The 14,749-nt window shown below is 36.6% G+C and overlaps 1 protein-coding gene across 4 annotated transcripts in view; it reads right to left on the bottom strand.

Moving 5' to 3' along the window:
* The window catches only part of MTMR6 (myotubularin related protein 6), a 38,354-nt gene that overhangs the window by 14,776 nt on the left and 8,829 nt on the right, over positions 1–14,749 (bottom strand). For 2 of the 4 annotated variants that reach the window (XM_071220990.1, XM_024580807.4), the window contains exons 2-7: positions 14,054–14,170; positions 9,700–9,862; positions 8,261–8,418; positions 7,916–8,044; positions 2,769–2,903; positions 408–540 (exon numbers count right to left, since the gene is read on the bottom strand). In XM_071220990.1, coding sequence (XP_071077091.1) covers positions 408–540; positions 2,769–2,903; positions 7,916–8,044; positions 8,261–8,418; positions 9,700–9,862; positions 14,054–14,170 — 835 coding nt within the window. The remainder of the gene's footprint in view (positions 1–407; positions 541–2,768; positions 2,904–7,915; positions 8,045–8,260; positions 8,419–9,699; positions 9,863–14,053; positions 14,171–14,749) is intronic. The other 2 variants (XM_071220991.1, XM_053920809.2) reach the window with 1 other exon arrangement.

The raw sequence follows: 14,749 nt of genomic DNA, 5'->3' as shown, positions 1-14,749 counted from the left end.
TAAATTAATCTTAACTATACTGACTAATCAAGAATGTCTAACAATAGCAATTTTTTATAAAACCATTCAAATTGTACTGTCTAATACAGTAGCTATTACCCAAATATAGATAATGAATACCTGAAATGTAGGTAGTCCCAACTGAGATGTATTGTATGTATAGAATTTCTAAGACTTAAAGGCAAAAAAGTAAAATATATCATTATAAATTTTTAATATGATTATGTTACATGTTTAACAGTGTTTTTATTAGGTTAAATACACTATTAAAATTAATTTCAACTGTTTCTTTTTACTTTTTAAAATGTGACTACTAGAAAATTTCAAATTTGTAATTAAATATTTTGTTTGACTAGCGTTATATTTCTATGCAGCAAAGCTGACTAGAAGGTAAGCAATAATCATACCTTCCAGTAACTTCTGAAGACTTGACCTCATGACATGAATATTTTCAATTCCAACAAACTGAAATCTAATATTAGAATAGTTGTCTTCATTTTCATAACCTTTTCCAGCTGCTCTGTTGGCCATTGCATTCAGCTAAAAATTTAAAATTTATAAATTTAGAGACAATTGCTTTTATCTAGCAAATTACCAAAATATCATGAAAACACTAAATAAACTAATTTAAGCCAGCACACAGTTTAAAGGAACGCATCACAAGTGAATATGCTAACATTTTTTAGCAAGTAAAAGTCTCAGATTACTAATAGCAAAGAAGGGTACCATAAAGAGACAGTATGATTGCTGCATAATGGAAAGGTCAGACAAGAAGTTCCCCACAAATAATTCACGAAACTAATTCACTTAGGTTTTTAGTCAGCTTTCCTTATGTTTGTAATATTTCAAAATCTAAAACCAGAAAGATCTCCTAGCTAAATCTTAAATGATTCAGAGATTAGCAGAGCTGGGTAGTTACATAGGTCAGATTATTTGAGGTCCTCTATATTAAAGACCACACAGTATATAACATGGCATATAATCTGCTAGCTTGATAGAGCTTCAAGAATTGGCCCACAAATAAACTGGTCTCTAAGGCAGAAAAGAGACTGCCCATAACCCCATAATTTCTAGCTTTTAGATCAAATGCTATCAGATGTTCACTTAAGATTTGCCACGTTTAATTCTTTCAGACTAGGATTTCATATAGCACATTATTACAGTTTACTAAATATTCTTGTGAACCTAAATGAAACAGAACCTAAATTTGAGGAAAAACTAGTAGCTTTTCAGTGTATTGGGGCCCATGTTGGTAACAAGTACAGTTAAATTGTATTTACTCACTGGTTATTCAGCACTTATGATTACTGAGGTTAACAGTTAGATATTTAAAATGTTTCTACATTATTACTATTTGAGTTTAACTAGTAAAACAAAACAATCAAATATAGATACATTTTCTCTGTAGAAGTCAGTTACACAGTCTTAGATCCTGAGAAACAAATCACCCTCAGACGTTATCTTCAGAAAGTCTTGTTACAATCTTTTTATATCTATTATCACCTAAAAATAGTTCTAACCAACTAAGCCATCCAAATTACACAAAGAAGTAAAATAAAACTTTTCTTACAAATCACCAACACTTTCTGTCTTCTAAGAAAGTCTTTCCTTTTTAAGAAAAGATTACCAAATTATCAGTTTCTAATTTGTAATACTCCTTAATATACTCAAATTAATCGTATCATGTTTTCCCCATTATCTTTTGTAAGACTGCATAATGATGAGAATTACTTCTAACCAGCAACCATTCTTTTCAACAAAGCTGCCTATAATTGTGGTCTATAAGGCTCACTCGCTCTTTTTCATCGCTTTCTCTTATTTTCTCATCATTCCAGATTTTTGAAGAAATCCTCACTATAATTCTGCCAATGTCCTTTTGAGTAGCCCACCAGCTCTGTACTCGATGCTAAAATAAAAATTAAAAGTAATGTTAGCTATTATCATTGTGGATTTTAATTACTTTAGTTTCAGGATCATACAAGAAATGGTTGCTTAACTGTGTTTATAAAAAGAAAAATGGAGCCCTACGTGGTGTGGTTCAATTGGTTGGAGCATCATCCCATGAACCTAAAGGTCACGGGTTCAATTCCCAGTTAGGGCTCATACCCAGGTTGCACGTTTGGCCCCTGTTTGGGGCACCTACAAGAGGCAATTGATCAATGTTTCTCTCTTACATTGATGTTTCTCTATGCATCTCTCTCCCCTCCCTTCCCCCATCTCTAAAATCAATAAGCATGCCCTGGGATGAGGGTGAAAAGAAATGGACTGCGACATTTGTCCCAATGATTTACCTTACACAAAATTTTACCTTACACAATGGCTACCTAACAGAACTATTTCCCCTTCACTACTTATAATTTTCTAGTTCACTGTTTCCTAAGTTAACTCACTATGTATTTTCCCTATTTTCTCAAATATTTCAAATTAAGGTCCATTATTTTAACAGTGTTTGCCAACTGAAAATTCTAACTCAATTTTCAGTTTTTCACAACACACACACAATTTAGTATTTCTTCGCAATAACAATACTAACTTGTATACATCATTAATAGTTCCCAATAAAACTCAGAAAACACAGGAAATCGCTATCTGTGTTACTGGGAAATTGAATTTCTAAGTTGGTATCCTTTAAAAGACTGATTTCCTTAATATCATTAGCTTTGGTTAATTTAAAACTAGCATTCAATATGTTAAAGGTGGACAAATGAATAACTCTTTTAACATAACAAAGATAATTAAACAGACTGTAGTGTATTCAAGGCACATACTTTGGGCCTGGTATCCACAACATACATATAGCGATTGGCTGGATTGGCTTTACTAATGGCTTGAAGCAAATGTTCATCCTCCAGGCACCTGGCACTGAATCCTGACAGTGGCTGACTACATCGACAAATGGCAGCCTAATTTTAAAAAGACAGAAACAGATTATCTAAAGAGGTCTGAAACATGTCTTTTACAATGCTTAAAAGGAAAACAAGTTAAAATCAAATGTGCTATCTGTTTAAAAGTTGGCAGGACAATTAGAAGGCATTAACTTTGAAATCCTATTTGAATTAAAATACTACTTTAACATCTTCATATTACTTAATTTTTCCCAATATTCTCTTCCAAGAAGCTTAAATGCCTCCTTACCTAGTTGGATAAAAAAATACCTTAGGTCCTTAGGAGTAACATCTGGTTAATTCTCTATCACGTAACCTACTAAGATACTTTCTGTGCCCAAGATTACAAGATAATTTCAAATAAAGTTCAAGTAAGAGATCAGTCAATAAATACAAAAAAGGATTTTTTAAAATAGCAAGCAACATTTAAACTTTTTCTTTCCAAAGGCTTTCAGACCTCTACTTAGAAATCAGCAATCTTTATATAAAATGAGCCATAAAATGAGAAAAATGAGTTTCAATCCAAATTTGGGTTAAACTATAGTCAATCCAAAAGGGCAACAATTATCTATAAGAAGTAGTGAATGTCAGATTAGATATTTACTGTTGTTCAAAGTCTTAAAAAAGTCCTAGCTGGTGGGGTTCAGTGGATTGAACACCGGCCTACAAACCAAAAGGTCGCCGGTTCAATTCCCATTCAAGGCATGCACCTGCGTTGCAGGCCAGGTCCCAGTTGGGGGCATGAGAGAGGGAACTGGTTGATGTCTCTACCTCTCTTTCTCCCTCCCTTTCCATCTCTCTAAAACTAAATTAATAAAATCTTTAAAAAAAGTTTTATAAAGCTTTAGACCTACATACTTTTTATCCAATCTCATCATACCAAACCCAACTTAACCCTACCCAAACATTTCAACTACATTATCCTTTTTTAAAAAAAGGTACATAGATTCAGATGTTCACCTGTTTTAAATTTACACATTAAAAAAATTATAAAAATTTAATAAAATGAGGATTGCCTTATTACATTTTTTTCAGACCTACTTCCTGATTTGTTAAGTTAGGCATTGAATATCTACTTTTAGCCCAGATTTCCAATTAAAAACATATACAAAGATGGGTGTTTCAAACAAAGGCCATATTCAATCATAACTCCCTATGACTTTGCTACAAAAATTAGATTGGAAAGTTTTGTTTAAAGTTTTACTTACTACCTCTGGCTTCCTTCTAAACCCCAACTTGAGGTTCTAATAAATAAATTTAATATGTAAAAACTAAAAGATCAAAGAGAAAAAGGAAAGGAGGGAAAAATTGAGTAAAGATGTCAATAAAATTTGAGAAAATGAAAGCACACTGACATGGAATAACCAATTTACCAGAGCAAAGAGGGCTGCCAAACTTTATGAGTCAATAAGAAGCAGGTATTTCAAGGAGCAAAATCCCAGACAGGCTCAGGATTTGGTATCTCTGAAAGCCTGAGAGGGAGCATAACTAAAAACAATCAAATTGGCTGAATGTCTAAGGACTAGTTAACAATCCCAGATCTTCCCTTACCCTCAAGAAAAAGTTTATTCTATGAAAAGGATTAACCTGAAGACTCTGGGCAATAGGCACACAGCTGTGGTTGCACACCCTCCCCCTCAAAAAAACAGGAGGAGTAAGTAAAGCCTACATAACAAAATGTGAGGTCTTCCTATCTCTCTTCCCACATCTGGACCCTGGCCAGACTTACCACACACATTGGGACAAAGATCACAAGAGAAAGAAGAATCCAAAGATAGCAATCACTCATGCATACAAACTTCTAAACAGCTTTGTAGTACCTCACTCTTAAATAAGAGAGGCCGGGCAAGAATCAACTAGTTGAAAGACATGAAAAACAAAAAACAAAATTAGCATAAAGAAAGAAACTGAGTGAAAGGATAACTAGTGTGGGGAGCATAAGAATTTTTTTTAAAAAATCCCTAACATCTTCAGAGAACTAAGTCATCACATCCAAAAATAGAAAACTCTTTAAAAAATTCAAAAAACAGGAATTCTTGGATTTTTAAAACACTATAGCGAAAAAAAAGGGTCTAAGAGATGGTTGGAGGTGAAGCTCAGGAAATCGCCCCTATCCCAAACCTTACAGTGAGACTTACAGACACAATCAAGCACAGAAGGAGATGGAAAATCAAAGACAGAATTAAGAAAAATGGAGGCTTATGCTAGAAAGCCCAATTGTCAAGCAATACATACAAAAGTACAAAAAAAAAAAAAAATTAAGGAAAGAGTGGAAGTTATCAAAGAAATAGAGAGGCAATTTCCCACAGGTGAGACCTGAGTTTCCAGACAGAATTTAAAACAACACATGAAGGCACATAACTGTGAAGTTTCAGAACACTGGGAAAAAGAAGAGTTTAAAAGCTTCCAGAGAGGACTTCTGGCCAAGATGGAGGTGTAGGCAGACACACTGTACCTCCTCACAAACCAAAAGAAGGACAACAATTTAAAAACAGAACTGACAGAAAATCAAACTGTATGGAAGTCTGACAACCAAGGAGATAAAGAAGAAACATTCATTCAGACAGGTAGGAGGGGAGGAGACGGGCAGCTGGGCTGAGAGGGCTGGCGGAGCAGTGAGGCATCAGATTGTGGAGCAGAACAGGCAAGGCTGCAGCTGGCGGACACGTGAGGCAGTGGCTGACAGACCCTGCGGTCCTACACTGGTGCTTGATAAACCGAGAGGAACAAAGAGGGAGGAAAGCAGACCTCGAAACCCCAGGGTTCCATTGTGGGGAAATAAAGCCTCAAACCTCTGACTGAAAACACCTATGGGGGTTGAAGCAGCAGTGGGAGAAACTCCCAACCTCACAGGAGAGTTCATTGGAGAGACCCACAGGGTCCCAGAACATACACAAACCCACCCACACAGGAATCAGCACCAGAAGGGCCCACTTTGTTTGTGGGCAGTGGGGGAAGTGAGTGAAAGCTAGCAGAGAGTGGAACAAGCGCCATTGTTCCCTCTTGGACCTCTCCCCCACACACAGCGTCACAGTGCAGCAACGTGGGTTACCCCACCCTGGTGAACACCTAAGACTCTGCCCCTTTACATAACAGGTTCGCCAAGACCAAAAAAAAAGGCCCAAATGACAGAACACTTCAAAGATCCAGAAAAAATACAACTAAGCGAGGAAGAGATAGCCAACCTATCAGATGCACAGTTCAAAACACTAATTATAAGGATGCTCACAGAATTGGTTGAATTTGGTCGTAAACTAGATGAAAACATGAAGACTATGCTAAGAGAAACAAAGGAAAATATACAGGGAACCAATAGTGATGGGAAAGAACTGGGACTCGAATCAACGGTGTGGACCAGCAGGAAGAAAGAAACATCCAACCAGAAAAGGATGAAGCAACAAGAATTTGAAAAAAATGAGGAGAGGCTTAGGAACCTCCAGGACATCTTTAAATGTTCTAATATCAGGATCATAGGGGTGCCAGAAGGAAAAGAGGAATAGCAAGAAATTGAAAACTTATTTGAACAAATAGTGAAGGAGAACTTCCCCAATCTGGCAAAGGAAATAGACTTCCAGGAAGTCCAGGAAGCTCAGAGTCCCAAAAAAGTTGGACCCAAGGAAGCACACACCAAAGCACATCATAATTACATTACCCAAGATTAAAGATGAGGAGAGAATCTTAAAAGCAGGAAGAGAAAAGGAGACAGCTACCTACCAAGGAGTGCCAATAAGACTGTCAGCTGACATCTCAGAAGAAACCTTGCAGGCAAGAAGGGGCTGGAAAGAAGTATTCCAAGTCATGAAAGGCAAGGACCTACATCCAAGATTGCTCTATCCAGCAAAGCTATCATTTAGAATGGAAGGGCAGATAAAAGTGTTTCTCAGATAAGGTCCAGTGAAAGGAGTTCATCATCACCAATCCCTTATTATACGAAATGTTAAAGGGAGTTACCTAAGAAAAAGAAGATCAAAACTATGAACAGTAAAATGACAAAAACTCACGACTATTGACAACTGAACCTAAAAACAAAGGTAACAACTAGAACAGGAAGAGAATCACAGAAATGGAGATCTCATGGAAGGCTATCAGCAGGGAGGGGAAGGTGGGAGAATGGGAGAAACAGTACAGGGAATAAGAAGCATCAATGGTAGGTACAAAATAGACAGGTAGAAGTTAAGAATAGTATGGGAAATGGAGCAGCCAAAGAACTTATATGTACAACCCAAGGACTTGAACTAAGGGGGGGAATGTTGGTGGGAGGGGGCGTGCAGGGCAAAGGCGAATAAAGAGGAGAAAAAAAATGGGACAACTTTAATAGCATAATGAATAAAATATATTTACAAATAAAATAAAATGGGAGCCTGACAGTGGACTGAGTGCAGACCTGGGAACCCAAGGGTCACTGGTTCAATTTCCAGTCAGAGCGCAAGCATGGGTTGGGGACTAGGTCCCCAGTGGGAGGTTCAGAAGAGACAACCACAACATTGATGTTTCTCTCCTTCTCTTTCTCCCTCCTGTCTCTCTAAAAATAAATAAATAAAAATTTTAAAAAGGTAAACAATTTAAAAAATAAAATAAAATAAAATGGGAACCTGAAATACCCTTGCTTCTCTCTCTTTTCTCAATAGTTGGCTTGTCAAAACTATCTGTTTTCCCCCAATGCAAGCAGGATCAAGATAACCACAGGCAAGGAAGACAACCTATCAAATCCCATTATTTTCAAGTTGCCACTTGAAAACAGGAAGGAAGGGAAGGAAGGGTGGGAAGAAGGAAGGAAGGAAAGGAGGGAGGAAAAGAGGAAGGGAGGGAAGGGTGAAGGGAAAAGGAAGATGAGAAGTACAAAAGCTTCTGTATTCCTGGGGCAATTTTGTTTTAAAATAGCAAAAATGTCATTAAGTAAAAAGCCAGCACTTCTCTATCAGCAATATTATGACAATGACATCTTAATACAAAAGTGAGCATTCTTTTGGATATTTAAACTTGAAGAGGGGTGATACTACTTTGGAAAAATCAAAAGGAAAGCTGCCTACCTCCTTGTTTTGATGATAGTAGGAAAGAACTGGAAATCTTCCCTTGCTCCGGAACTTAGAACTACCAACAATTATTGGTTTGCTTGCTATTCGAGGAACATAAAGTTCTCTTGGGTAAGTTTCACAAATCTGTAAAAATCAAATAAAACATAACCATTCCATCCAGTTAAAAACTACGAAGTTGAAGAAAAAACAACCCATAAGGATGAAACACCTTTATAAAACTTTAAAACTTACTAATGTAAGAACAGTACATAGCAATACAGAGACGAATTGCTACTACGACATTTCCTGACTCTCTGGTACTAACATTTGCTGAATTTCCCCAGAAAGTTGCTAAGTTACCTTGTATTCTCTGTTGGCATCAGACAATTGCCAGTTAGAATTTGGCACACCCATCCTCTTATATTCCTCCACAAGGTCAATAAGCTGCCAACCTCGAAGTCGTTCTGAGTCATTTTGTTTGGGATTATAAGAGAATGCATAGAGATCTTCATATTTTGCTATAGTATACAAAATGCATAAATGTTAAAATGCAACTTATAAAACTTACTATATGACAAATAAAAGTAATTTTCAGTTCTACCCCTCAATTTTTTCTTTAAACTCTACAAAGAGATAGCTAATACCTGAACATATTTAAAATTAAAATTTTCTCAGTTCTTTGATGCAAATGACTAAAATGACCTAGGTCTTTGATGCAAATGACCTAAAGGCATAAATGTATCGATCTGAGATTCAACTTATGTCATCAGTAAAAGCTAGTGACTAATACAGTTCGACTCATACAGTACTCTACTGTAATATTTCCCTCTTTAAAAGTAAAATTTTAAAGACACAGACACTTCCTACCCACCATTTTTCCAAATGAGATGTAAAATAAAGACTAATGCTATAATGAAAAGTTAGAGGTAAAACACAGAATATGACATTGCCTATATATTCCTATAGTATGGTTCTGACCCAAAATGGCAGTGGTTGCACAGAGGCCCAAAGAGCACTTACTTCTGAACAATGATAAGCCCCTGAAGTCACAGAACCATCTATGCCATCAGATTTGACTTAACTTGGGACAATGAGATAAATGTTACAGGCTTTTATGTGTTAGAAGAGTAAACAAAAATCTGCTCCTAGACCACTGCATACTGGATGTCCAATAAAAAAGTAGCATCCAGTAACTAATGTGCTTTGTCTCTCTGGAGTGATCTACGTAATTCAAGTTATATTGGGGGAAGGAGGCCTCCAGATCCCTAAGACATAGTAGTGATAAGAGTCTTCTTTAGGGCCTATATCCCTCTCACTCCTATCTCTACTAAAGTAGGATTCACCCCCTTTATTCCTCTGCTCATCTCTCCCCTATGTTCTACTCTAGTCAACTAGACATATTAGTCCCACTGCTATCAGAGGAGCCTGACTTTCCTTAACTTCTCATTTGATGAATCAATCTCCAAGTCACACCCCTTAGCTATGGGGTTCTTTAAAAAAAAAAAAAGGCTGTGCTACTGGCTATCAATAGACTTCTAAAACATTAATATAATCTATAGTTTCTTAAGTTTGTACTATAAATGCTTCATTTTGTCCTTACGATTACCGCTTCTTTGGAAACCATTATTACAACTCAGATCAGAAGTTTATAATTACTTCTAGGCCAAATTTTTTAGACTAGGGTGCACAAGTACTCAACTGAAGAGTAACAAAATAACAATAAAGAGATACTAAATAAAGTATCTCAAATAGTCCTTCTCAAAATTGAGCAAGTAAGTGTTGGTTTCAAGGAATAGTACCTTGTTTTGACAGTTGTAGCAAAGAGTTGTAAATATCATGGCAATCTCTTTCCTTGGGAACAATGAAATGCACAATTCTGAAGTTCTTGCACTGAATCACAAGTGGGCATCCAGAAGTTGTCAAAGCCAGTTTCTCCACTGAGGCAATATGGTGGTGCAGTATCTACACCAAGAAAAAACACTTGATCATCATTATAAAAAGCACTATTTTATTCTGTTCCACAGTTCATAAATGTTAGAAATGGCCTCTTCAAATAAATTCTCAATGTTATTACAATACAGGCTCAAACTTAAAAATTGTACATGACAATGCCTGAGCCAGAAATGTACCCTAATCATTCCAAAAGGTCATACATTATTAAATCCCAAGAATTACATCCTCTAAATATCTCTGTAATCCGTCTACTTCTCTCCATCTCCACTGTCACTCCCCTAGCTGCAATGTTCCCATTGTTTCTCACTTGAATTACTGTAACTATCCTTCTAAATGCTCGCTCCAAATCTACTTTTGATATCCCCCCAATCCATTTCCTGCAAGGCAGACAAGTAATCATTGAAAACCCAATCCAAAAAAAAAAAAAAAAAAGGCAAAGCAATCTAGTCATTATTCGCCAATTCTCCTATTCAGGTACCAACCAGGCCTGACACTGCTTAGCTTCTGAGATCAGATGAGAGCAGAGCAGGAGCATTCAGGGGACAATGACCAGACTTTCCCACTTCTCTAGCCTCATCTCAAGTCCCTCTGCCAACATCACTTACGTTCTCGTGACAATAGCCTTCTTTTGGCTCCTCAAATGAGCCAAGCTCCTTTAAACACGGTCTGAGTTGCTCCTACTATCTGGGATATTATAACTCTACCTCTTCACCTAGATATTATAACTCTACCTCTTCACCCTTCACCTCTTCCAGTATTATTTCTGACCTTTGCTTTAAACTCATCACTGAGAACTATGTATACCATGGGACTTCCCAAGTAAGTTAGGGCTCCTCCATTTTCTTATCAAATATCAACACACATTTTTCCTTTCATAGCACTTAGTACATGTGTAATTTGTTGTGTAGTGAAGGTTTATTTCTCTAGCCAGATTTTAGGAACTTCATAAGAAGCAAAACTACACTAAGTTGAATGTCATATCTCCAGCACCTGACACATTACTTGGAACATTGTCGTGATCCTCTTCAAATTCAAAAGACAAAAAAATTCAAATGCTATATATTATACATTCAAACTTAAATTTGACCAAGCCAGAAATACAGATGTCATAGTTGATACCTTCTCCATCACCAATGCTTACTGAATGAACAGAACATCCTACTATAAACTCAGTACTTGATGACATTTGAAACATATAATTATCATTCTCACCTGTTATCTATTATATTCAGTTTGCTACTAAAAAAAGTTCTCTTTTTTTTCAATACCATTCCTACTAATTTAAAATATTTATAGAAAACTTTTCTGAAAAATAAAAGATCTTAAAATCCTGTTTTATCAAGTTTGATAAAACTCAAACATGGCAAGAAATCAAGTCATCTCAAATTAAATCTAAAATTTTAACATAAATTCCAATAAAAAAATTCAACCTTTTTGGGGTTTTGTGTGTGTGTGTGTGTGTGTGTGTGTGTGTGTGTCTTGGTGGCAAGGTAAGAAATGGATGATTATTTATATTATACATGTATATCATATAATTATAACTTTAATGTAAGTATTAACTTCCAAAATTAAACATTAATTCTAAAGTTCACATGCAAGACTAAATGCATAAAATAATAAAGGAAAGCTTGAAAAAGACGACTATGAGAACACAGTCCTACGGTAATTAAAAGTATATATAACGCAGATAATTAACACACACTACACATATGTAACTTATACCTATGGCTGATATTTAGCACTATTAACATTTTTATTAGCAGACCTGTGCCAAGTTACTCAAAAAGATCTAACTAATAGTAACATGTAAATAGAGGATAAGGAACAATAATCCACTGTAATATTATATTATTATGATTCCAATTAAGACCCAAAATTATTTGCAGGAAGAGAATGATGAAGGGACTTGGCTCTGTCACTAACTAGTTATGTGATCTTGAAAAAATAATCTATAAAATGAAAAAAAATGTAAGGCCATTCTAGATCTAAATGTTCATTCCTATGATCTAGTATACTAAACAGACTTCATTTAGGAAAGATGTACAGGAATATACCAGTAAGAAAGCATTTTAAAGATAAGAATAGGAGAGAAAAGAACAACATAGATATCTTTTAGCTGCACCCAAAACTACGTTCCCAGCTTCTGAAAGAACAGCTATATGGGATACTTTCATTTGTACTCTAGGAGATAGATAACATACAGAGAAGATATTAAGTGGGCAGATAAAGGAAGGTTAGACAGAGTGGATGAGAATAGATTAATGGTTTTGCAAGGCCTTGCTAGGTGAAACTCCTGGGCAAACACTGGATGAGGAAGAGATCCAGAGCCTCTAGGGAATACAACTCCTCCAAAATCAACATCTCGGTAAGGTATCCTAACTTAGTGCAATCACTTACCAATTGGATAGCCTTCCTGGGGAAATTAAAAGAGTTTAAGAAAAGAGAGATATCAAGACTTATTAAAAAGCTATAGTCAATAATGCTGGCTGGTGTGGCTCAGTTGGTTGGAGCGTCATCCCAGAAACAGAAATGTCATGGGTTTGATATCTGGTCAGGGCATATGCCTAGGTTGTGGGTTCAGTCCCCAGTCAGGGCATGTGTGAGAGAGAGGCAACCGGTCTGTTTTTTCCTCACATTGATGTTTCTCTCTCTCTCCCTCCCTCCCTCCCACCCACCCCCCACTCTCGGGCCCTGCACTCACCCCATGCACTTGTGTGTCCTCTCTCTGTAGCCATGCCACCTTAGCAACCACGTGGCCCATGGCCATGGGAACTCTACATGCATGCTCCAGGAAGGAGCCTGAATACCACCGCTTAATAATGGACTACAGCTGGAAACACATGCTAAGCTAGCCAGATGCTGGAGCAAACTATACTTTAAGATGAAGCAGAAAATCTAGACACTGGCTTTTATTCTTGCCTTGCTGAGGACAAGGTTGGACTTCTTCCATGGCAAGATGGACAGAGATGAGAAACTGGAAACCAAGGGGGCAGCTTCTATTTCCACATGCAACACCACAGTCTCCCATGCACAGGTCCTTGGAATGCTTTCCTCTCGATCCCATGCAAGAGCCTAATTTCCACCACCACCAAAAGGGTAACTTCTTTATAATCAGCAAATTTAAATCACAAATACACATCTACCAGACAGGCAAAAAGTTTAAAGTTGACAATATCAATGTTGCTGAGAATACTGAACAATGTGTCACACTCTAATGAGAGTATGTTGAAACAATCATTTTGGAGAGGTAACATACTTAGTAAGGTTGAATATGCACTTATCTAAGTAATTTTACTCCCTGGCAAGTATCTCAGACAAATTCTGGCACAGTGTATATATGAAAAAAACGTGTACAAAATGTCCATTTCCCCCGTTTACACTAGTAATAAACAAACAAACAAACAAACACCCTGATGGCAATTTGGTATAAAAATATTATGGAATATGACATCTGAATTGTCAATATGTACCTATATTGTTTTGATTTTTAAAAAGTAAAAGAACACATAGTTCTTTTATAATTGTTCATGTATATAAAAAGAGCCTGGAATTCTACAAAAAAATTCCACATTCCATATTTTATCAGTTTTACTAGAAGGGAAGGTAAAAGTGATTTAGGTGACTGAAAAATTTTTGTTTGAGGTAGGTTACTGTAGGGTAAGTGGAGGCAATCTGGCTTCCTTATCCAGGTGTCTGGGTAATGAAGGGAAGCAGTGTTCCCACAGCCAGGGAAAGGCCTGATAACCAGTGTTCTCACGGTCTTGAGACTGGGTCCGATAAACTGTTCCCATAACATGAAGTGGGCTCGCATGTGCAGAATTATGTTACGTTATGTTATGCTCTGGAAGTTTTCCAGCTTTGTTCCCCTCTAGTACTTAAACAAGTAGGGGCTTCTCACTAGTTAGAGACACATGCAAGGGGACAGGTGCCATGATGGGAGCAAGAGCCATGATGTGTGACATGCAGGGAGACACACAGCTAGCTGCTCACCCACCCACGAATAAATGCACGCCAGACATCCCAACGGCTCCATGAATATTATTCTCTCTGCACGAATACCATGAGACCTGTCCCACCTTGAACGGTTGCAACACAGTTACCAATGATTAAAAATGTTTTACACATTCAAAATAAAACACAGCAAGAGAATAAGACCATTATTATAATTATGGTAAACAGTACAATAGAGGTCCACCTTACCCAGGTTTCTTTCTGATACGAGTCTATAAATAATAGATGTGTGGCTGTAAGATACAGTGTTCCTGTTAATGACTTGTTACTGGTACTGAATCGGTCAAGTAATTTCACTTGTTCAACCTAAAAAAGAAAAAGATGTTACTTGTCATTTCAAAAGTAGTATAAATTCTTTTTCTGTTACCCTAGGATTTAAGTGCACATTTTCAAATTCTTTCCTTCTGTTCAAAATCCTGAATTTATTTAATGTTGAATGTTAAATTTCCTATGTCTTGGAAAATATATAAACCACAAACAATATAGGTACTATTTATAGTTATAAGTATGAACAAGAGAGAAGAACCCTGTAAAAAAGTATTAACATATATATTAAGGGGCACAGGAAGGAGGGGTGTGGTATAAATAAGCAATAATGTTTTTCATATCTAAGAATCAAAATGTTTTATTTAGAGTTGGTGGGTCAAATAATAAATATATAAGGTTATCATGTAGAGTCATGGAAGTAAATTACCAGAAAAATTAAATCAGGAAACAGTTAAATTATTGCAGAGTCCAACTTATTCTCCTCACCACTCCACTCAGGACACTGTTTTTTATCCGGCTCTGTGCGTTACTCACACTGTTCTCCCTTCGTGTAACAGTCTCTTCTGCTTTGTTAAGTACTAAGCATTCTTCAGGGTTCACTGATGACCTGTCCCCTAA

The sequence above is a fragment of the Desmodus rotundus genome, chromosome 3 (assembly GCF_022682495.2).
Source record: "Desmodus rotundus isolate HL8 chromosome 3, HLdesRot8A.1, whole genome shotgun sequence".
NCBI classification, from domain to species: Eukaryota; Metazoa; Chordata; class Mammalia; order Chiroptera; family Phyllostomidae; genus Desmodus; species Desmodus rotundus.
The sequence above is the reverse complement of the archived record's forward strand: the minus strand, read 5'-3'. Positions and strand labels throughout refer to the sequence as shown.